Raw genomic sequence first — 23,445 nt, 5'->3', positions numbered from 1 at the left:
TCTCAGTGGTTCAAACGGGAGTTGTCTGCACATGCACAAACAACCACTCTTCTATTTTGGAGTTTTTTAACACCCACCCAGTTTTTTGAAGGTTTAAGAGAGGTTTGAATGTTTAAGAGAGCCAGTTTGGTATAGTGGTTAAGAGTGGCAGAACTCTTATCTGGAGAACTGGGTTTGATTCGCTGCTCCTCTGACAGGTCCAGGTTGGGAAGTTCCTGGAGATTTGGGGGGTGGAGCCTGGAGAGAGCTGGGTTTGAGGAGGGGAGTGACCTCAGCAGGGTATAATTCCATAGAGTTCACCATTCATAGCAGCCATTTTCTCTAGGGGAACTGATCTCTTTGGCCTGGAGACCAGTTGTAATTCCAGGAGACCTCCAGCTACCACCTGGAGACTCGAAGTATGGCCGTTTCTGCAATTCACAGTAGTGACAAAGGAGGAATTATCCACAGAAACGTTGGCACTCTATGTGCACACCGCAGTAATAATAAATGATTATACAATTTTCCAAAGTGCAAGTGCCTCTTATTTCTTAAGCCAATATTGTAATTCGTACAAATACTGTGCTCATAATCCAGTTCATACATGTGCAAAATCATACATGTGCAAATTCATTTCCGGCGCAGTACAACTCTACGATACCAGGTATACAAGTAATGCAATTAAATTCTATACAAGTTCATTCCTTCCTCTCGTTCTGCTAGTTTTCTTCCTAGTTCTTCCCAAAGGTGGTATAAAACCCAAACTGAATTCCGAAGGAGGGAGTGGAGTGGAAAACGCCATGCTCAATCTGGGGCCGGCTACGAACGCAGATTTCGTGCCACCTTCTTCAGGAGCGTGCCATCTGTGATAGAAACACTCTGTAAATATACTACCTATTTTAAACCCTTTCTCCAGTATACTCCTTCCCTATAGCTCATAAGCGTTCATACTCACGGACACTCCCTAGGAGAATATCACCACCACATCTCTCTCTCCGCCTGGTTAGTAGGTACGCTTGTTCTCTTCCTTGTTCGTCACTACAAACTGCCCCCTATTTAATCTGGCTGTAGCCTGTTGGTACCACCCCTTCTTAAAGTGACCACACACTATGCTGTAACCTCATAAGAAGCAATTCAAACATAATTCATTGTTCAGTCCCTTTGGTTTTATCGTGTCTAGTTTTTGAATCCAAAAAGCTTCTCTGCGTAGAAGCCTTGTTTGGAATGTATCGCCGCTAGTTCTTCCCACTACTTCTAGGATCATTGCCTTAAGGGCATTCTCTGGATGACCGCGTTCCCTATAATGTTGTGTCAGTGGAGCTTCCTGTATGTTATTACGGATGCGTGACATATGCTCCAATATTCTAACCTTAACCGGTCTGGACGTACATCCTACATAAAGCATTCTGCAGGGGCATTCCAGAAGGTAAACTACCCCCTTGGTCTGGCAGTTGGCAAAATGGTGAACAGTCACTTTCTTGCCTCCAATGTGAAATTCCTTGCCCACGCTAATGACGTTACAAATTTGGCAGTTACCACACTTGAAGTTACCCTGCGGGAGATCATGGGATTGCTCCCTCTCTCTAATGTCTGCCCGTATCAGGTCGTCCCTTAGACTTTAGGTTTTGCGGAAACCAATCCTAGGTCTGGACTCACATCCCTCTATCCCTTCTATCAGAGACCAATGTCGGTATATTATCTTTCTAATCTGATTGGCTCTGGGGGTGAAATCCAACGCCCACGTTATCCAGTCTTCCTGGTCCCTTGTTCCCGACGTAAAGAGTGACGGCCTTCCTGTACTGTTAGCCCTTTTCCAAGCTGCCTCTATGACTTTAACCGGATAGCTCCTTCTCCTAAACTGTTCGCAAAGCCTCCTCCCATCCTTGAAAAAGTCCAAAGCAGAGGAAGAATTGCATTTGATCCGTAATAATTGACTAAAGGGAATGTTTTCCCTCAAATGCCGGGGATGGAACGAGTTGAAATGTAGATAAGAGTTCTTGTCTGTTTCCTTATTGAAGGATCATACCCTGATCGTGTTGTCTGCATCCCTAAAGGTGATCACGTCGAGGTAATTGATCTCATTCTTGCTATATTGCCAGGTAAACCTAACATTGGGGTCCCTGCTGTTAAGCCACTCGCAAAACTTAACGACTGAGTCTGTCCCTCTGTACAGAAAATAGAGATCATCAATGTATCGAAAGTATTGTATGATCTGTGTTACAAACGGGTTAGATTGATCCAGGATGTGCTGATTTTCCCATTTACCCATGAAAAGGTTTGCAATATTTGGTGCTGCACAGCATCCCATGGCCACCCCCCTCACTTGAAAGAAGAACTGATCCTGAAAGCGAAAATAGTTTTTTTCTAATATGAGGTCCAGTAGCTGTAAAAGGAAATTCTTTGATGGTCTATTACCCCCTACTGAATCCAAAGCCTCCTCCACTACCATTCGTGCCAAGTCATGTGGAATAATTGTGTACAATGACACTACATCCATGGTGAGGAAACAAGCATCCTCCACCATGGGTGTCCCCTCTATTCTTTGAATGAAGTCCCTGGTGTCCTGTATATCTAGGCGTGGGAACAAAGGCTGCAATTGGTGCTGCCTGAGGAGGGGGCGCCCCAGGGAGTGCGTCCCCTGCCAGCCAAGTAAGTGGGCATGGGGGGGAAGGGTGGAATCTGGGGATCCCCTGCCCTCGGCAGGAGAATGGCAACCCTACTGCCCTGCCAGGGGCTGTACTGCTGGGCCAAATTTGGCTCTCTGAATTGCCACCCCCAGGCCCATTATGGCACCCTGCATTGTTGCCTCCAGGCCTGGTGGTAGCAATGTAGAAAGGCCTCCCTCTCAGTGGTTCAAACGGGAGTTGTCTACACATGCACAAACAACCACTCTTCTATTTTGGAGTTTTTTAACACCCACCCAGTTTTTTGAAGGTTTAAGAGAGGTTTGAATGTTTAAGAGAGACAGTTTGGTATAGTGGTTAAGAGTGGCAGAACTCTTATCTGGAGAACTGGGTTTGATTCGCTGCTCCTCTGACAGGTCCAGGTTGGGAAGTTCCTGGAGATTTGGGGGTGGAGCCTGGAGAGAGCTGGGTTTGAGGAGAGGAGTGACCTCAGCAGGGTATAATTCCATAGAGTTCACCATTCATAGCAGCCATTTTCTCTAGGGGAACTGATCTCTTTGGCCTGGAGACCAGTTGTAATTCCAGGAGACCTCCAGCTACCACCTGGAGACTGGCAACCCTATCCTCCGCTTGAAGCCAGCTGGGTGACCTTGGGTCAGTCATAGCTCTCTCAGAACTCACTCGGTCCCACCCACCTCACAGGGTGATTGTTGTAAGGATAATAACAACACACTTTGTAAACTACTCTGAGTGGGCGTTAAGTTATCCTGAAGGGCAGTATATAAACCGAACTTTGTTATTGTTGTTATTTCTGCAAATCTGGAAGCGGGGTCCCCCAAGTTAGGAGAAAAATCTTCCTTCTGTCAACAGGGCTCCAATCTGAAAGCTTAAGTACCTACAGTTGGAGCCACAATTGATTATTAGAATATATCAAATAGAATAGATGTTGTTGATGGTGATGATGATGATGATGATATTAATTCATGATGTACTACAAGCTGTATGGCCCAGTAACGGGGCACAAGGTTAAATTTGTATGATAAACACAGTCTTCTTTCAGTCCTGTCAACGTATCTCTGCAATTGTGTTACCTGTATGTATAACCTCATTTGGAGATAATGTCAAAAGTCCAAATATGAAGTCCTCTGTGAATGCAAGGCCCTGGCCAAATGGCCTTCCTGGATACTCCTGTGGTAGGCCCTGTATGTATTCATTATGGCAAATGTTTTTGTGGACTAGCTGTCAGATACACAACTGTTTTCAGCTAGAATAGACAGATGAACACAGGAAAAAGTTCATAAGCATAGTGGTGCCAAAAGGCCAGGAAATGCAAGAGGTAGCAACACTGGCAGATCCGCACGTCCTCTATTCATGGTTGAGCTGAGAGCTGCCAAGAAGTAGAGCATATTTCACCATTGGCTCAGGCCCACTCTCCCTTGTTGTATACAGTTTGTCAGAGTCTGTATTTCTATGAGTGATTAATTTGTCTTGAGCCAAAAGTCAAAACACCAGGACCCCCAGTGTCACACGGCCTGTCTAGAGCAACTTTTGAGACAGTGTCTCTAGGCGTTGCCCCTTCGTGTTGTTAAATTACTGTTTGTTTAACCAGGAAATGAACTCTGAGATTGACGACAGTGTTGGGAGACAGACTTCTGGGAACAAGGGAGATGTAGAGAGTTCAGATCCTGCAACCATCAAGTTCCTAACACCCAACCATGTGGTGCTTAAAATATGAAGAGTTGTCAGTTCAGTTAAGTGATTTTTTTTTTGCAAGCTGCTCTTTAGCCTAGCAGTGTAGGCTTTGTAAACTTCCTTCCCAGACTCCTGTTTCCCGGTAGCAGCAGAGGCTCCAGTCCCTGCTGTTAATCTGAACTTTGGTGAGGGAAGCAATGGATCTGACATAAAGCTTTGGCTCTCTGCCTAGTCAAGCCCCACTGCTTTTAATAGCCTTATCTTCCTCAGAATCAAAGGGCTTTTCCAGATGATTTTTTAAAAAAGTGACTTTGATCTTTAGTGCTGTATTTGTACAAACCCTGTCCAGGATTATTAATGCAATACGCCATTTTCATATAGAGGCTAGAGAAATTGCCCCCAGGGGCAAAGGCTAGTATCAACACTGCCATCCATGGGGCGGGGGGGGGGGGGAGATGTGAATTTTAATAGAGGAAAGGAAGAGAGAAGGGCTGCTTCTGCCCTGTGTCAGAGGGTCAAGGAGAATCTCCTAGTCCCTCTGACACTGGACAGAAGAAGCCCGGCGGTGCTGGCTCTCCCAGTGGGAGGAGGGAGAATCTTCCCGTCCCTCTCAGCACTGGGAGAGCCGGCGCCACTGGGCCACTGTGACCTGGTGCAAGAGGGGCTGGGAGATTCTCCCCATTCCTCTCGCATCCGGAGGGGGCAGCTGGCACTCAGCCGCTTGTCGGGGATGCCCCCAACAAGCAGCTGATTCAGGGGTTTAAATGCCCCTTTCTGTGCAGCTGAGCAGCGGCATGGAAATGGGCATTTAAACTCCAAAGCTTCCCAGATCTATAATAACTTCGAGAATCTTTGATTCCGGGTTTACAGGGCAAAAGCAGGAGTTCAGACAATCCCTGCCTGAGTTGCCATGGGAATTGACTGCAGGTGCCGGACTGTCTGGCTTGACGAACAGCAAGGAACAGCAACAAACGAGGCTTGCAACAGCCACCTGTTCGTTTAGAATGGGGCCTCACGAACAGCTTGTTTGCAAACAGCCGAACAGGCTGTTCGTGGGTTTTTTGCGTTCGTAATGCTGATCGTGCCCATGTCTACTCCCAAGGAGCTTAAAATATAAACTTTGAGAGAAGGGAGAAATCAAAGAGAAGAGAGGGAGGGAAAGGCAGGGATAAACAAGGAAAGAATCTGCATTCATGCCAGTCAGCAGCCACATCTGCTCAGGATCAGTTTCCATAGGCCTGGGGGAACCAAGCAGGCGGTTTTCTTTGAGTTAGCCATGTTTTTAGAAAAGGCTGAATGAATGCAATTGTACCACAGTGGTATGGCAGGGGAGTGCTCAGTGCCTCATTTTTCAAAATAGTTGCCATGTTCTTATTTAAAAGTTCAGAAAATGATGTAAGGGCTATTGTGTCACTCAGCAAAGGCAGGTATTATTTCAAAATCTAATCTGTCAGTTCAATCAATAATATAAATGGCAACATGTGTTTCACAAGTTGCAAAATTTGTACAGTACTGGAAGCTGGTCTCTTGCCATCAGAAGCAGCATCTTCCTCAAACACTGCTGAACATCAAGCAGTGAAAACTTTGGCACCAACAAGGAATGAGGCAAAACCCTTTGTGAACAACTATGGAACACAACAGGCCACAAAAAAGTACAACAGGCCACAAGCAGCTATAAAAACTGCCAAATCACCAAGAACACACACACACACAATTTCAGTATCCAAAACAGGCTAGCTACATCTATGGGAAATAAAAGTATGACATTAAGCACACACTTCAGTCAAAGACACAGGGAGAGCCAGTTTGGTGTAGTGGTTAAGAGCAATGGTTCTCTAATCTGAAGAACCTGGTTTGATTCCCCACTCCTCCACTTGAAGCCAGCTGGGTGATCTCAGGTCAGTCAGTTCTCCCAGAGCTCTCTCGACCCCACTCACCTCACAGGATGATTGTTGTGGGGATAATAATAACATATTTTATAAACCGCTCTGAGTGGATGTTAAGTTGTCTTGAAAGGCAGTATATAAATCAAATATTATTATTATTATTATAACATACTAGCAAATCTCACACCACAAAACTGTCCAAAAAAGAATTCTACACATCAAAACCCCTGAAGAAAGTATGCAACATAATAACCTCCCTCCTCCTTCAAAGATACCTGCTTCTTTCAAAAGCCCTTTATAGTGTGATCTTGACTACAACTTCTATATTCAGGCACTACCCTACCTGGTATCATTAAAAACTGCAATTCATACACTAGCAGAGAGGAAAAATAATCTCTCAGCAAAACAAAAGAAAGAAAACAAAACACTACTGCTGGGTAAACATGGTTCCCCAAGCAAATAACACACAGCCATTAAAAACTGTCTGTATTGCTCACCGCAGTTTAGTAATAACTATGCAATTTTTGCACTTAGGATAGACAAAATGAAGTACCTCTTTACTTGATGAGTAATTAATCTGTGGTGCTCCCTGACAGAGGATGTAATGACTGCAATGAGTACAGATGGCTTTAAAAGCAAACTACACAGATTGTGGGAGGATAAGTCCATCAGTGGCTACTAACCTCAATGACTAAAGGCAACCTCCCCATCCAGAGGTAGCGAAACTCTGAAGCCCCGTGATAGGAAGCATACGGAATCTTTGACTTCTATGGCCTGTTGCTTGGCCTTCTAGGACATTTGGTTGGCCACTGTGTGAAACAGCATGCTGGCCTAGATGACCCCTGGTTTGACCGCAAAAGGGAAAGGTCTCTTCTTATGCACTATATACACTGATGGTCTGGATTCATTGATCCGTAAACTGAAGGCCCTGAGGGTCACAATTTTCCTCTCTTTTCCCTCCCACACCAGCCATTTCCAACCCCATGAAAGATGATTCTCAGGATCACGGGAATAGACAGGAGGGAGCAATTTTACCCTAGTCAACAAACCTCGTGGCTATTATTTTGCCCCGGTTCCATGGCCCCAGGAATCAATTTTCCTGGGGTCACAAATGGCTGCTGCGGGGAAAGGAAAGCAGTGAAGGTCTATACTCCCTGTGCAGGTGGATTGATGAATACAACACCCTAAGTGAAAAGCTTAAGTGCTCTACCTGTGGAAAACGTTTGCCTGTGGAAAACCTACACTAACACTACACTACACTACACTACACTACACTACACTACACTACACTAACAATTAATTCAATTGTTGCTGTTTCAGATAAGAAAATGTCCTGAGGTCATCTATATGGTTTAGGGGCCCCTCAAAGGGAATGTAAAGATATACAAATATGCCACTTTCCATTTGTTAGTTTCCATACGTATTAATGGTATATCCATTTTCCTTGCTCCTTTCCCCATTTTGTTCATTTATTTTACAGCATTTACACATATCTTATGGAGTTTATGTCATTGGCTAGAAAAGGGCTGAGTAGTAGGATGAATAATTAAGAAATATCAGCACTCAGCAGGTGTCTGATCTGCAATATTTGCAATTCCAAAGGACTTTCAGACAATACCATGAAAGCTTTGGAAGTCTCCAAAAGGTGCAAAAAGACTACAGTGCTTGGCACGTGCACTTCTATTTGTTATATGTTCCCATCAGTCACTTGGGGGAGGGGACTTAGCTCACTAATGACTGACCTTCCTGTTTTGGGGCTGGACAGCCTATTTCCAGGTACCCATGCCTGAATAAATTGATTGTTTTAGTGGTTTTCATGACACGTTCTAGGAAGGTGGTTTGTTCTGCCAAAATGGCAAAACATTTTATACCAGGGTTCCAGTTGTGTTTCCAGCTTTATCAACATGGCAAATGCATAAGGAGAAGAAGGCAGAAGTTTAGAATCTGACATGTAAAACCAAAATGTTTTCCCCCATCCCCTATATGCATCATGGTAGACTGGCTGATGCAGTATACCTATCATGTGAGGAGGGGAGAGAAGCCTCTATATCCCTCTCATGTACTTTGTCTTACAACACATACAATCAAAGCATTTTGCCTGCCTAGCCTAGCCTAGCCCATGAACCGCCCCCAATAATAGAACAACTCAAGCAACCTATGGTTATATTGAATCTGAAAGCTCTCCCAAACCAGAGAGAGTGAGTGACTGCCAGACAGTGGAAATGCTGAGCACAAAAATGCTAATTGGGACAATACTGATCAGCAGGAACTCTTCCAGTTGAATGGCACCTCAGCCACACAGTCACATTTTCTAATGCTGAGTCACTCTCTCCTTTCACTGCCCCTGCCCCTCCTGTTTCATGGAAAATCAAAACTAGACAATGAAGCATTAGAAACAGCTGTTGTAGAAGAAGGATTTTGCCTGCTTAGAAGTAATTCTGTTGCATTAGGAACTTTTCTGATATTTCCAAAATGGGGCATGATGCAAGCCAGATCTTCATTTCCAACTGCACATCCCAAACTCAGATTATGAGAATTCCAGGTGTTTATATCCCGGAATCTCACTAATTCTATTATGGAAACTTTACGACTATTTTTTATCCTGTAAGCCTCTTCTCCCTCTATTATACAGTAACATAAGGCATTTTCTGCCTATCTATATATTTCCCCCCCACTCTTCTTTCCACCATCATTTTGTCCTCACAACAAAGTAAATTAGGGACAGAGGCAGTGACTGGCTCAAGCTCACCCCGTGAGTTCATTATTTGAACCTAGATCTCCTGGGTTCTAGTCTGTCACTCTATCCAGCATTCCACAATACTAGTTTAGAGGCTGTTGTACAAATATAATAATTAGAGATCTGTTGATCAGAATTCATCTATACTCTCTATATACAAGAGTTGCTATGGGAAGATGGGAAATAAGGACAATGAGACAAAGTTCATTAAAATGCCTTGTTATTGTTATGGCCGAGGGAATTAGCCTAATGCCTAGACATATACATACTCAATGGCACCTCACACCTGGTTCCAGGAATAGCTGCATATCATTTATTATGCCACTGAACCATTACTGGTATGTATGTTATTAATGCAAGTCAGTGCCAGGACCTGCAGGCATCATCAAACTTCCATCATGACAGTCCTGTTTTCTCTCCTTTTCTTTAGATACCACAGTGGAGCATTACAGGCAAGGCTGTCACACCATTCCTCTGGCTGTCATTGGCTTAGCTGCTGTGATGTCATAGAGAGACTGAGCAGTGTGAGACCAAACAGTCAAGTGCTTAGGTGATTATTGTAATTTGAATTCCAAGTTCCTTAAGCAATGGCTCAGAAAGAATCAGAGAAGAGTCAGTAGTACTTAACATGTATTTTTCCAGGGAAAAAATGCCACTTGTAACTTCTGTCTTCTGCTGTTTTTCTAAGAGGGTGTACTGCACCATCTCCTGGGGAATCTGTTCCATTATATGCATATAATCCATTGAATAAGCTGTCTAAATTTGTCACTTCCTTAAAGGACACAAAACAGTCACTCCCCAAACAGAACATATTTTTGAGGCGATTTAAAAAATAATTAAAAAGTGTGTGGGTATGTGTCATTATATGAAGGTTAAAGGTTTGCAAAACAGAGTGATTAATGGAGCCTGGAAACCAATCCCACCCAGCAGAAAGATAAGAAACAGCAAAGACAATCTGACATGCTGCGACACTCAGGCTGTTGCTGCTTGGCTCTTTGCAAAATCTTTGTGGCCTAGCCTGCTATTTCCTTTATTTGCAGACAGGTCTGTTCTGCATGCTGCAATTGTTCACTATCCTGTCCACCCTGCTCCGTTGCTGTACATTTTAAGCAGGTCACTTAGGTAGGAAGGTGGAACATGGTGGTGTCTCATTCCCAGTTAAAAACTAAATATCAAGAAGATGAAATTCTAAAGAATACACCATCCAGTTTTCTGATAAGGGAATAGTCTTCTTATACAGGGAAGAGGCTTCCAAAGGATACCAGCATCTTCACGAAATATTAGTATCAGATATAATTTTTGGAATATTTGGTACAGGTTAGTGCTCTGTAAAAAAAAATCCAGTTTTGCAATCAATTAGGATTAGATAAGATTTTGGCTACCTTTTGCTGCAGAGAATAGAAACAATAGTTTTAAAAAATGAACCATTCCAACCTTTTTGTTGATCTCAGTAAGAAATGTCAAACCAGCAGTTATCTCAGTTTACTTATTACTTTGGTTTCCACAGAAATTTGGCCTCAATGTTAGCAGGCAGGTAACTAAAAGCCAGTAGGCATTTATATTAACTAGCACAAGTAATAAGTATGCACATATTACAGACCAGAGTATATTTTCCCTACATAGAACAGGTAGACAAGACATATGAACTGAGACAAGAAAGCAATTGCTTGTGGATGAATATGTACAAGGCCTTTTCTGCTCATGTGATTTACTCCTCTCTTTTTGAGTTTCGCTCCTCAATGATTGGATTAATTTTGGCCACCTACCTTTCTGCACACTGCTTTTAATCCCAGTGTGGGTGCCATCTTTTTTTTCCCATACTGCCATGAAATAAAGAGGATTATGTAATGAGGTATGGATGTCATCACTGGCAGTGTCACCAGTGCTGTCACATCACCACCACTCTTTTAAGAAGTTTTCATGCATGCCCGAGCACGTTATGACATAATGATGACTGGCAATGCCCTGCACTAAGGCACTAGTAGTGGAACACCGCCCCCCCCTCAAAAAAAGAGAAATAGAAGCAAAAGACAACCCAACGTGGGCCATTTCCACACAGCTTACCTTGTTCCGGAAAACAGTGAAATCTCGCATGAAATCGTGCGAGAAGACGCTGTTATCGCGCGAGAAGATGCTGTTATCGCGCGAGAACATGTGCAATAACAGCGTCTTCTTGTGAGATTTCGCTGTTTTCCGGAACAACGTAAGCCGTGTGGAAATGGCCATAGTGAGCGCGCAGTGTAACATCATCAAGTTGTCTCTTTAGAAAAAGGTGTGCCTTCGGAAAAGAGAGGGACAAAGGGAAGGAGGAAGAGGAAAGCGGAGGGAGGAGCTGAGAGAAAGAGAGACCAATCAGCAAGATGTGGCCTGCAAAGAGAGGGAGGAGAGTGGAACAGAGGGAAGAGGGGAAAAAACTAAAAGGAAAATTCTGCACAACTGAAAAAGCCAACTCAGACTGCATCAAGAAAAACATTGGGGAATAAGCACATGCAGAAAATTTGAAGAGAAATCCTGAAAACATCACGTTGAACTCTGAAGGGGAGTTAAATATGCAGAACTCAGAAGACAACCTGAAGCAGTATGGGGCCAGAACTGGCAAAAATCACCCACGTGGAAAAGGCCTAAGACTGGAGTTCTGAGAAGAGACCTTTATTATGGGTTACTTTGTCCAGACAGCAATGTTTTTCCTTATCTGAGAGCAAGGGGAATTGCACAGTGGATTGGACCTAGTGCAAAGACCTTGCAAGGTAAGCACAAGAACCCCCAATCATCCTGGCTCTCCCTTCCCCACAGTGGCAGTTGCTGTAGGGAGGAGGTGAAATCACTGTTGTCACTGTTTTCTTTGTTGTCGTCTTCTTCCATAGGCATAGCTCTGCTCATATTAGGAGCAAGAGGGAGTGATTCATCCCCTTTCCTCTCCCCATTGCAGCTTTCTGATCCAAGAAACCAGTCCAGTGCCAGGCAATAATTGAATTATCCAGTTCATTACTTGTGGATGGTGGCATTTGGGTGTTACAAAGGTATACTGGAGGTCCTGCTCCTTTTTCAAATATATTATTTACATGCACCTTAAGTATTGCACTCAAATGTGCTTTGCTTTCTCTAAGTGAGCCTGATGAATTGAGCAATCTGAAGTTTTAGGCTCTGAACTATTGTTTAAACAATGCAGCAGCTTTTGCTGTTGTCCTTGAATTAAAACAGCTAATATCTTTATAAGTATATTTACAAGGATTGTAAATAAATTAGTTTATAATGTGCAAATTAAATGTGCAATTAGATGCAGTGTTCAAGGGCATGAAGCATATTCACAAGGCCTTTCAATATAGAAGGAAGCTGGTTGTGACATAACCTAGCTCTTATCCCATCCACCTTCTTGTGCCAGAGACCAAGAAGATGTGCTTTATAGTCTTTTAAAATACCTCGCCCCCCCCCCCAACATTTTAAAAAACCTTTCCCCAAACTATTTGGGTCTGTAAAAATCTGCCACCACTAAGGGTGCCATTCCCCCGCCCGGGGCGGGGGATCTCCTGTTTCCACCCTTCCCCTCTGCTCTCACTTACTTGGCTGAGGGGGGCATGCTCCCCAGGGCACCCCCCAGTGGTGTGCCCCCGCGCCCACAGCAGCCCAAATCATGCCCTGCAGTGAGCCCATTTTGAGCCAAATCGCGCCTCACAGTGGGCCATTCAGCCCCTTGGGGAGCACAGGGAGTGCCCTTTGACCCACGGGGCTGCTCTTTGGCCCACATGATTAACACCACTTCCCGGAAGTGATATCATCATGCAAGCTGGAAGCACACGTGCACAAGGAACCCAACAAGGTACATGCCAGGCTCCCATTCTCCCACCAGGGGACTCAAGGGACCTGGCAATCTTAGCCACCACTAAGAGACTCACTCCATGTGGCTCTCTCAAACACCAATGGTATTGGGGGGGGGGTGGCTTGCCATTCCCCCACTCGGGATGGGGAAACTCCCACCCTCACCTGCCCCACTCACTTGGCTGGTGGGTGGAAAAAGCATATGCACATGTTTCCACATCGTGTTGGTGACAGAGGAGCTGCAGGGCACACTGAAGCCGAACTGAGTGGAAATAACGTGTTTGGATGCATTTTTTTCTGTGCTCAGCTTTAGCATGCCCTGTAGCTCCTCTGTTGCACCAGAAAATGTCTCAAAGAAGGCAAAGCATGTGCATGTACTCCCGTGTTCCCATTCCACCAGAAAAGGACATCATTTTCTGGTGCAACAGGAGCACGGGAGTACACGCTCATGCTTTGCCTCCTTCAATGTCTGAGCCAAAAGGTGAACATGAGCCACAAAGTCTGTTCCATTTTCAGCTCTTCTGTGACCATGAACTTGTCTCCTTGGTGGACTCCTTCTTTGGAAGTTTTTAAGCAGAAGCAAGATTGGCCATCTGTTAGCAATGCTGATTCTATGACTCAGTATGAACTTAGACAGATCGTGAGAGGGCAGGTAGGAAGGGATGAGCCAGGGCTAGGCTCTCATGGCCCTTTCTTACGTGCCCAGGGCCAGGGCCAACGCCATCATTGAGGCGATGAGGCAGGGGTCGCAGGCACTGCGGGGCTGGAGGGGGTGCCAGAGGGGGTGCTGGATGCAGAGGTGCGCGTCCCGCGCCGCCACCAGCCAGCCCCAGGCTGCCGCCGCCCACCCCTGGGCAGGCGCAGCAGCCACAAGCCAAGGACGACAGTTGGCCGGGGCGGCGTGTGGCATGCAGGCAGCTTCCTTGCTCCACCCCAGCCACCCGCTGGTGGCATTGTGTGATGATGTCATCATGTGATGATGTCATCACGCAGTCCAGGTGTGCACGCTCTGGCCTCCAGCACCAGAAACCATGGCGCCGGGAATGCCCAGGGCAATGCCAATCGCTGTTTTGGGGTCTGGAAGGAATCTGCCTCCAGGCCAGATTGGTTAGGGATCCTAGGGGGAGGAGTTTGCCTTCCCTAGGGCAGAGAGCAGTGATTACCAGGGGAATGAGGGGAGGGGAGCTGTGAATTTCCTGCATTGTGCAGGGGGTTGGACTAGATGATCCTTTAGATCCCTTCCAGTCCTATGTTACCCCTCCTGGATGAGCTTTAGGATTTTGTTGCCCCCCCCTCACAAACAAGTCTGTGATATTCTAAAGTACATTTTATCCTGTTCCTGTAGGTGATGGACATCTATCATAAGCACTTTCTGCACAATCATATGGTTAGTTTACACTGCTGTAAGGCTTAGGAGTGGATGCTATGATCTCCTAAAACTAAGAATGATCCAATGACCCCCTTTGAACATCTTCCTCCAACAAACAAATACTTCTTTTAAGAAAAGAACTACTTTTTCCATCAGCAGACGCCTAGTCATCAGGAAAAAAATCTTTCTCCATTTGAGGAAGCTTTTCTCCCTTGAAAGAAGACTTAGAAGAGAGTCATAGGATCCAGCTTAACTGAAGGGAGACATAGGATCCAACCCTTGGGATACTGGACTACATTCAGGTATCATGATAAACTATCCCAAATTTGATTGGGTTAACAAAGATCCTTGCATGGTTCCAAAACTATGGTCTGCACAAAAAACATGAGCTAGTGCGCCAAGCATAAATGGTTGCAAGAGGTAGTGTTGCTCAGCTAACTTTGCTTTGAGAATTCAGTTGTCAAAGCAAACCATAATTAGCACAAACTGGTTAATAAACCAGCTGTAACTTTAGTTTGAAATACCATTTTGGTGCCAACCAACCACATTTGGCTTCACCAACTGCATTTGAAGGGCACAAAGAACTAGATTTAGATCAAGCCAAAGATTACAAACCATGATTTATTGTGGTGTTTAATACAGCCCAGCTAACAGGGCAATCCTAAGCAGAGTTGTATCCTGCAAAGCCCATTGACTTCAATGGACTAAGAAGAGTGTAACTCTGCTTAGGACTGCACTGTAAAATCAGGGCATCCTGAAAATATGCCCGCAATGGAGACGGTGCTTAGCATGATGCCACTATTATTGTAGCATGGTTCTGCCATGTGTGTATCATATATAGTACAATGAGACAAATGTTTTACTTTCTCATTTCACTCTGCACATAAATCGAGTTTCCCCTTGGAGAAGAATCAAGCTGAGCAGACATATGAGGGAGAATGTTTCTAACTCCACATGTCACATTAACTTTTGTACTGAACCCCAGGCAGCAGTTAAGTATAATGAATGTTACTTTTTTATTTCTTATGCCTCTAAAGTAAATGAAGAGCAAATCTACTCCATAGCTGCAAATGACTTTCTATAAATCCAAAATTAGGCTTAATGGTTTCTATTATAACCTTTAAACATCTGTATCCTGAGTTTCTCCTATATAAACATTAGCATTATTGCTGATATCATAGTAACCCAGTTTCATCTTCACACTGAATTTTTTCTGCTTTCCAAGTATAACTCTCAGCTTGCCTGTATGAATGTAGCTTCCAGAGCCGTGGTTATCTTAGAGCTTATTGCTGGGGTAGCCATGTTTGTTTATTCACATCTGCCTCGTTCACTTATAAAACAGCAGTAGTCTAACTTGTACACTCCCAAAGGTGCACATTAGTGTGGTGAGCTGAAACTTTCTCAATCCCCATCAATATGTCTTTGTGCTCCAGTGATGGTGGTGGAAAGTGCTGTCAACTCATAGCTGACTTATGGCAACTCTTGCTGGGACTAAGGGCTGAGTCATAACTGGTTTCACCACAGAGCTGCTCCTGGACTTAGATGGACAGGAATGCCTTCTCCAGCCTTCTTTTTGTGCTGATGTTACTTAAGTGTGAGAACTAGGGTTGCCCAGCCCAACCCAGAAACCCCTTTTAACTCTGAATCTGCCATAAAACTGGAAAATGGGGCAGCTATGGCTTCTCTGGACTGTTTTGTCCCTGATCTTTTGATCTGCCCTTCCCCCTGGCTTCGGCACACAGCTGAAAGGGTTGTGGTGAGAATAAAATGATGGAGAGCAATCCAATGAAAGCTGCTTTGGGTTCCCTATATATATAACTAAGTTTCTTCCCAAAGGGGACCCAAGTGTGTGTGTGTGTGTACGTGTATATGTATATGTATACACACACACACACACACACACACACACACACACACACACACATACTTGGGCTCCCTTTGGGAAGAAAATTAGTTATATATATATTGATTGGTGATTGGAGTTTTTGTGTAAGTACCGATCAGTGTGAGTTGGTTTCCTGTAGACCTTGTGACCTAACTGAAAGTTTGCTTTGCGGATGACCAAGGTATCCAGGAATGGGAGTTTTCCCTCGATTTCTTTCTCCATTGTGAATTGTATGTTCAGGTGGATGTTGTTGAGATGATTCAAAAACCCCATCAATTCTTCCTTCCCATGGCTCCAAATGATAAATGTATCATCCACAAACCGGAACCATACACTAGGTTTGTGGGGTGCTGATTCTAGAGCTGTTTTTTCAAAATGTTCCATGTAGAAGTTTGCTATAACTGGGCTGAGAGGGCTCCCCATGGCCACCCCATCCATCTGTTCATAGAATTCGTTGTCCCATTGGAAGTAACTGGTTGTTAGACAATGATGGAATAAGGCTGTTACATCCTCTGGGAAAATCTGATTAATAAGTGCAATAGTGTCTTTTACTGGAACCTTGGTAAACAGGGATACAACATCAAAACTGACAAGTATGTCTTGTGGATTGAGTTTCAGAGAACTGATTTTGTTGATGAAATCTGCTGAATCTTTGATGTAAGACGAGGTTTTCCCAATCACCACCCCCGACAGAAAAGAGGCATAATGAAAACATTAGTGGATCGTGCAAGACGGATATGTGAGCCGCACTTTCTCAATGAGGAAATTAATCATCTAAACCACGCACTTCAGGCAAATGGCTACTCCAGAAATGAAATCCGAAGAGCAATCAAACCCAGGATGAATCAAACAACCAAGGAAAAACAGTCTCCTACAGGAAAAGTGTTTTTGCCATATATCAAAGGAATTACTGATCAGATGGGAAAGCTTATGAAAAAGCATAACCTTCAAGCAGTATTCAGACCCACCCGAAAAATACAACAGATGCTACGATCAGCAAAAGACAATAGAGACCCCCTCACCTCTGCAGGAGTATACCGTATACCCTGCGGCTGTGGACAAGTTTACATCGGGACCACAAAGCGTAGCATCCAGACAAGAATAAAAGAACATGAAAGACACTGCAGACTTGGACAACCTGAAAAATCAGCAGTGGCTGAACATAGCCTAATGCAAACAGGGCACAGTATCCTATTCCAGGACACCAAAATACTGGACAACACTTCCAACTACTTTGTCAGACTGCACAGGGAAGCCATTGAAATTCACAAGCATAAGCAAAACTTCAACAGGAAAGAAGAAACCTTAAGAATGAACAGAGCATGGTTTCCAGTTCTGAAAAACACCAGGCTAACAAAATATTCTATCCCCGACAATAGCCCTGCAGAGAAGATTAGCACATCAAGTACCAATCCATATGCAAAAGAACCTCCTCAGGATACAGTGAAGCCTCCCGCCATTAGCATTCCACACCCTGGGAAACTCTTACAGGATGACTCAGCTCAACCCCACCCCTCCTGAGTAGATACAAATGACCTACATCTTTTCCACACTGTGACACTGAGAGATCTCTGTCTTTTGGTGCTACACCTCTGAAGATGCCAGCCACAGCTGCTGGTGAAACGTCAGGAACTACAATGCCAAGACCACGGCCCGGAAAACCCACAACAACCATCGTTCTCCGGCCGTGAAAGCCTTCGACAATACAAAACCAACACTGAAATACATATTTAAATTAAATAAGCAGGCCTGCAAGATACACTTTTAAACAAAAATAAAGACTAGTGTGACTTCTAGAGGGGGAAAAAATGTTTGCTAAAACCCTGAAGCCAGGCAATAGAACAACAGCTAACAGGCTATATATACTGTGGTACTCTTGAATGCCTCCTGCATTTCTAAAAGCCTGACTCAGCAGAACAAAAAAGCCAAATATGCACAGCTGTATGTAATATTCAGGTTTATGTAAAATGACATAGAAAGAGGGCGGGGGAACAATACCTTAAATTGAGGGCCTAGCTACAAGTGACGAATGACACTTGAACGGTAAGTGGATTGCGTGGAGGGCAAGCGAACAAGTAGAAATACACTTGCCATTCAAGTGTCATTCGTCACTTGTAGCTTGGCCCTCAGTAAAACCAAAGCGCTCAGAATCTCTCCTATAACAGATCTCTCGCCAACCACCACAACAGGGTAGAAGCAGGGTTAATACAAAGCACACTTTCTGGATAAAATTATAAGATCCTATCTGCAAGGTGATCTCATGCCTTTATTCAGACTGATATTCCCTTGGGAAGTGGAAACCGTAGAAACACCCGCAAAACATTTTAAAAAATTTAAAGCTAGCCCTTGCTCTAGACCTGCCCAAATACTGTTTTCACAAGATTAGCTCATTTCCAAGTCCCTGGTACTATTTTTGGCATCCAACCTACCTACATTTGCCAACTCCTCTTGACTGACAGTTCAGTGAAATTTGCTTTTGTTTTACAACTACTTCATTTTGCTCTAACGATTTCACTACTATGTTGGGTGTTTGGACAATTTATTTGCATTTCATCATTCAAACATTGATTTTTGACAAGGCAGCTAAAGTTCCCCTGGAATATAAGAGCTTTATCAGAAAGAATGCCCATATTATTATATTATTTTATTATATTTTATATTTATTATTTTATATTTATATGTTACTGGCAAATGGAAAAAGAGGGGAAACACAGGCTTACCTTGTGGACGAGACTGGAATCTCCTTGGTTACTGTCTTCATCTCCAGAACTTCTAAGTTCCTCATCTGACGTGACATCTTCAATGGGAATCACTGAGATAGGGCACACTTTGTAAGGCTCTGTGTAGGCACTGGGAACAGAGGGAACAGGTTAGCCTACAGACACTGTCATGGACATTAACACCAAAAGTTGTTTGCGGCAAGTTTGGTAAATGTTAATTTGGACTGTGGTCTTTCTTATCTCTGTGTAAGGTCTAAGCCCCAAGTTATTTATCAGTCCATTCAAAGGCAAAGCAAATCAGTCTTCTAATATAGTTAAAAAAACTGAACTATCTGTGTAGTTGTAGTATTGTGTTGATGGAAGAGAGAGGACAGGCCAATTTCACACCATCCTGTGTAGATATTAGTTCCCACAACTCCAGCAGTTCCAAGAACAAACTTTTTCTGGGGTCAGAAAGAACTGCTGGGGGGAAGGAACAAAATCCACCACTATCAGCACCTTCTGCTGATGGATCACTGGATCCAACTTGTCCATTTCCACATTAAAGAGGTTTAAATATTATCCATAATAGAGCAGTAAGCTATGTGCTAAAAATAGGTTGTCTTTGAAGTCTACAAAATAGCTTTAGTTTGGATTTTCCAACATGGCCACATCTGAAGAGACTTAAATCTTTAGATTAGGGCCATGTAGAGAGAAAGGAGATTTTCTTGATAAACTTGGGAGACCAGCCACCCAGGTCTGCAGAACCTGGGGTAGGGGTGGGGGAATGGATAACCTCCGAAAACAGAGAATAAATTGTCTACAAACAGTGCAAACGTATTGGTTACGTTGAAGGGAGAAGACAGGTGACCCCACAAGCCCTGGTGCAGCTCACCCCTGCCTCCCCTCTGGTGAATGGCTGGTCAGGAGGAGCTGTGAGAGCCACCTCCTCTATTACCAATGAGGTAGTGGCACTGCAAGTGGTTGAAGAGCAGCAAGGGGAGCAGGAGCTGGCACTCCCCCTCACCACCAAGGTGGCAGAGGAGCAGTTAGCCTGGAGAGGGAGACCAGGAGCTACTGCTGCTCCCCCACACCAGGAGCTAAGTGAGTAGCTGAGTCAGGTAGCCTGACAGATAGAGGAGGGGACAGGAGAGAAGGGGGAGTAGTGGTGGAAGTGTTGCCAGAGGGCAGACTGACCAGCAAGTGGCTTGCCCAGCAGGCATGCAAGGCAGAGGGTGGGACTCCCTCCCCCCCGGCATCAGACCTGAAGGTCCCTACTTGTGTATTATCAAATTGCATGTGCTTGTGCCACATACATTTGTGGGAAGACAAGGATGGAATCCTCTCATCTTTCCAGAATAAAACAAAAAGATCTATCTAGCACATTTGTATCCTGCCCTTCATTCACAGAGCTCTGAATGGCATACATGGTTCTTCCTTCTTCATTTTATCCTCACAACCACTTTGTGAGGAAAGATAAGCTGTGAAATACTGACTGGCCTAAGGCAACCAAGCAAGCATCACGGCAGAGCGGGGATCTGAAGCTGAGTTCCCCAGTTCCTAATCCCTAGTGCTATTCAAGTGGAATCAAATTCAGTACTATCCACTACAACAGTTCTAATTAAAAAATAAACTATTTGGGAGCAACAACACAATATTATCTGCTACATCAGTCAGGTGAAATCTGTCTACCTTCTTCATTTTAAGTTCTTTGACTTTATCCGTGGATCCTTTATTTTAGAAATTTATCACAATCCCATTTAGCAATTTCCCCTGCAATTCTAATCTAAAATTCTGGTTCTCTGATACATTGGGTAATAATCCAGTGTTTGGGACAATCAACATGATTTATTTTTGGACATGTAATAGTAACACAAGTTGACTTTTCCAAGTTACTCTGATGTGGTAATGCAGTCTTTAATTGGCTTCAGCACCAGGACTGCAACTCAAGTGCAAACTACATTACGATGTTGGAGTTTTGTGAATGGGACTCTTAGGCGAATCATCTGGCCCTCAAAAACAGCTACGGGGAAGCCAATATGGATTAGCACAGCACTGAGCCAGGGGAGTTGTCACTTTGCCCCTTCACAATTTCGGATTAAAAGTGAATCCCTCCCAGTCTGCTTCAAGCCCAAGGAAGCAGGGAGGAAACCCTTTTATCACTACTACAGCTTCATGCAGCCCAGGGAAAAAGCATTTTTAACTGAGGAGAATAGTACAAGGGGGCAAAAGGGATCCCCCTGTGGCAAAGGGTATACAAATGGATTATTCAGTTAATAAAGAGGTAGGAAGAGAGGCCATGTGTCTCCCGGTTGAGTCTTAGAGGAAGAACCAGGAGTGCTTGATGTAGGATGGGTGATGATGGACTCCAGACCCAAGTTGTATAATGTGAAAATAAACATGTTGAGTTCCTTCATAAGAGCCTAGGCTAGGATGAGTCCTTGGGGAATCTGGTGGCTCTTTCTAAGCCCCCATTACAACACCCTCCTTCTCCAGCATCATACCTGTATCCCTATCAGCTCACCCATTGCTACTTTTAAGGCCAAATTACAGATCAGGCATTCCTGTCACAGAAATTCAGTTCTGCATGCTGCTCAACCCTTGGTAGAAAATCTTTAAAAAGTAGGCACTCATGATTTCAACTCATTTCCAAGCTTTCAGAAGACTTTTTCAGTTGTGTCAAAACTGACCACAAATCCACTTGTGTTGAGATTATCCCCCCCCCCCCCGCCCGCCCCCATACACACATACACAAGGCAACAAAAATCACCTCTACATTTTTGGCATATAAGGAGCTCACTGAAAGAGTATTCAATGGAATTTTTAAAAAACGTATTCCAAGAAAGTCCTGAACTAATCATCTAATACCTCAGATAATACCTCATAACAATTGTTAATAATGTCTAGAGTACATGATGAGGCCATAATGGCTTTAAAATGAACAACAACTGCTTAGGGAAGAAACCTGTGGCACATTTGCACTGGAAACATAAAAGGAACTATGTAAATGTGAGTCATTATGATTCCCCTAAGCACTGCTGTAGGCAACTTATCACCTTTATGTTCCTTTTTTTCCTGCTACTTGCAGCCCTTAATTCAGCAAATAGCTCCAGGATGAAGAACAGCCAAAGTCTCTTACTTCATTGGGCATTAATGACCGAGAGATAAAACAGTTTCCAAGAAAATTAACGGAATCCGGAAAAATCTACTCCTTCCTCCCAAACATGAGAAGCTACTCAAGTGTGCCAGAAGGCATTTATTAATTGTACATTAATGTGCCCAGTCTGGTTAACCCATCATTCATATTCCAGCAATTATGTGGTTCTGAATCATTTTACCTTGTTTTGCATAACTTGGTCCACGTTCCTCATAGTTTCCCGTAATAAAATACTTCACATTGATATGGCCTTTTCAAGGATTCAAAGCACTTCTCTCTTTCATTATCTTACTCTAATCCTTACAACAATCCTATAAGGTATGTTAGTATTATTATCTTCAAATTGCTGACTGGGGAGGGGGGAATGGGCTAAACATTAGAAAAAACTTCCTGACAGAGTGGTCCTTCAATGGAACAGTCTTCCTTGGGAGGTGGTGGACTCTCCTTCTTTGGAGGTTTTAAAGCAGAGGCTAGATGGCCATCTGACAGCAATACTGATTCTGTGAACCTAGATAGATCATGAGAGGGAGGGCAGGAAGGGTTACATCAGTGCTTAGTTCTCGTGGTACCTTCTTACATGCCCAGGGTAAGGCCAACTGCCTCCTTGGGGTCAGGAAGCAATTTTCCCCAGGCCAGTTTAGCTAGGGATCTTGATGGTGTTTTGCCATCTTCTGGGCATGGAGCAGGGGCCACTGTGTGTGTGGGGGGGGGAGGTATTTGTGAATTTTCTGCAGTGGGTTGGACTAGATGACCCTAGAGGTCCCTTCCAACCCTATGATTCTATGATTCTAAGAGAAAGTGGCTTGCCGATGGGCCAAACTAGACATGCTGCAATAAATTAGGGTTTCTTGTGAAATTTTAAAAAGTAAATTATCACAATGATAGGGAAGGGAACATTCATCTCATGCCTCTGTAGTTGTTTAAATTGCCCTTCCAAGGTTGCTATTAACTCTGCAGGATGGAAATGCCAGGTACAAGTGCTGTGCTGATCTTTCCCCCATGCAGAGCTAATTGCACCTATGATTTAAATCTTAGAAGAGACTCAGAAGGAAATGGTTAAATGCCTTTTTTTCAACCACCCTTCCTCAATAAGGGTGCTATTAATATATGTTTAGATCATGATTCTTGCTGAGCACAGATGTTTTCATACATCCATCTTTTTAAATGGCAATAAACCAAACTCTTCATATATGTATTTATTCCTCTACACCATCCCAGATGCTAGGAAGCAAAAGTATGGAAACAGGACTGAGGATATGAAGCTAGGGTTGCCACTCTCTAGGTGAGAATTACAACTAATCTCCAGATGACAGTGATACATTACCCTGGAGAAAATGGTTGCTTCGGAGACTGATTCTATGGCATTATACCCTGCTGAGGTCTCTCCCCTCCCCAAATCCTGCCCGTCCCTGGTCCCCCCCCCCCACAAATCTCCAGGAATTTCCCAACCCAGAGTTAGCAACTCAATATGAGACCCAGACACATTTCGCTCCTGCTTCAGTATACGGCAAAAGTGAGAATAACCTCAAAGAATAAGCAAACTGGCTAGTAGTAAAAAAATACAAGTTATTTCAAAAGTCACAAAATTTCTAAAACTGGCT

The 23,445-nt window shown here is 43.9% G+C and overlaps 1 protein-coding gene across 3 annotated transcripts in view; it reads right to left on the bottom strand.

Moving 5' to 3' along the window:
* Positions 1-23,445, bottom strand: part of FGD5 (FYVE, RhoGEF and PH domain containing 5) — a 197,480-nt gene that overhangs the window by 102,212 nt on the left and 71,823 nt on the right. For all 3 annotated transcript variants that reach the window (XM_054978381.1, XM_054978379.1, XM_054978380.1), the window contains exon 3: positions 18,709-18,838. In XM_054978381.1, the coding sequence (XP_054834356.1) occupies positions 18,709-18,838 (130 nt within the window). The remainder of the gene's footprint in view (positions 1-18,708; positions 18,839-23,445) is intronic.

This window comes from Eublepharis macularius, chromosome 4, assembly GCF_028583425.1.
Source record: "Eublepharis macularius isolate TG4126 chromosome 4, MPM_Emac_v1.0, whole genome shotgun sequence".
Lineage (NCBI taxonomy): Eukaryota > Metazoa > Chordata > Lepidosauria > Squamata > Eublepharidae > Eublepharis > Eublepharis macularius.
The sequence above is the reverse complement of the archived record's forward strand: the minus strand, read 5'-3'. Positions and strand labels throughout refer to the sequence as shown.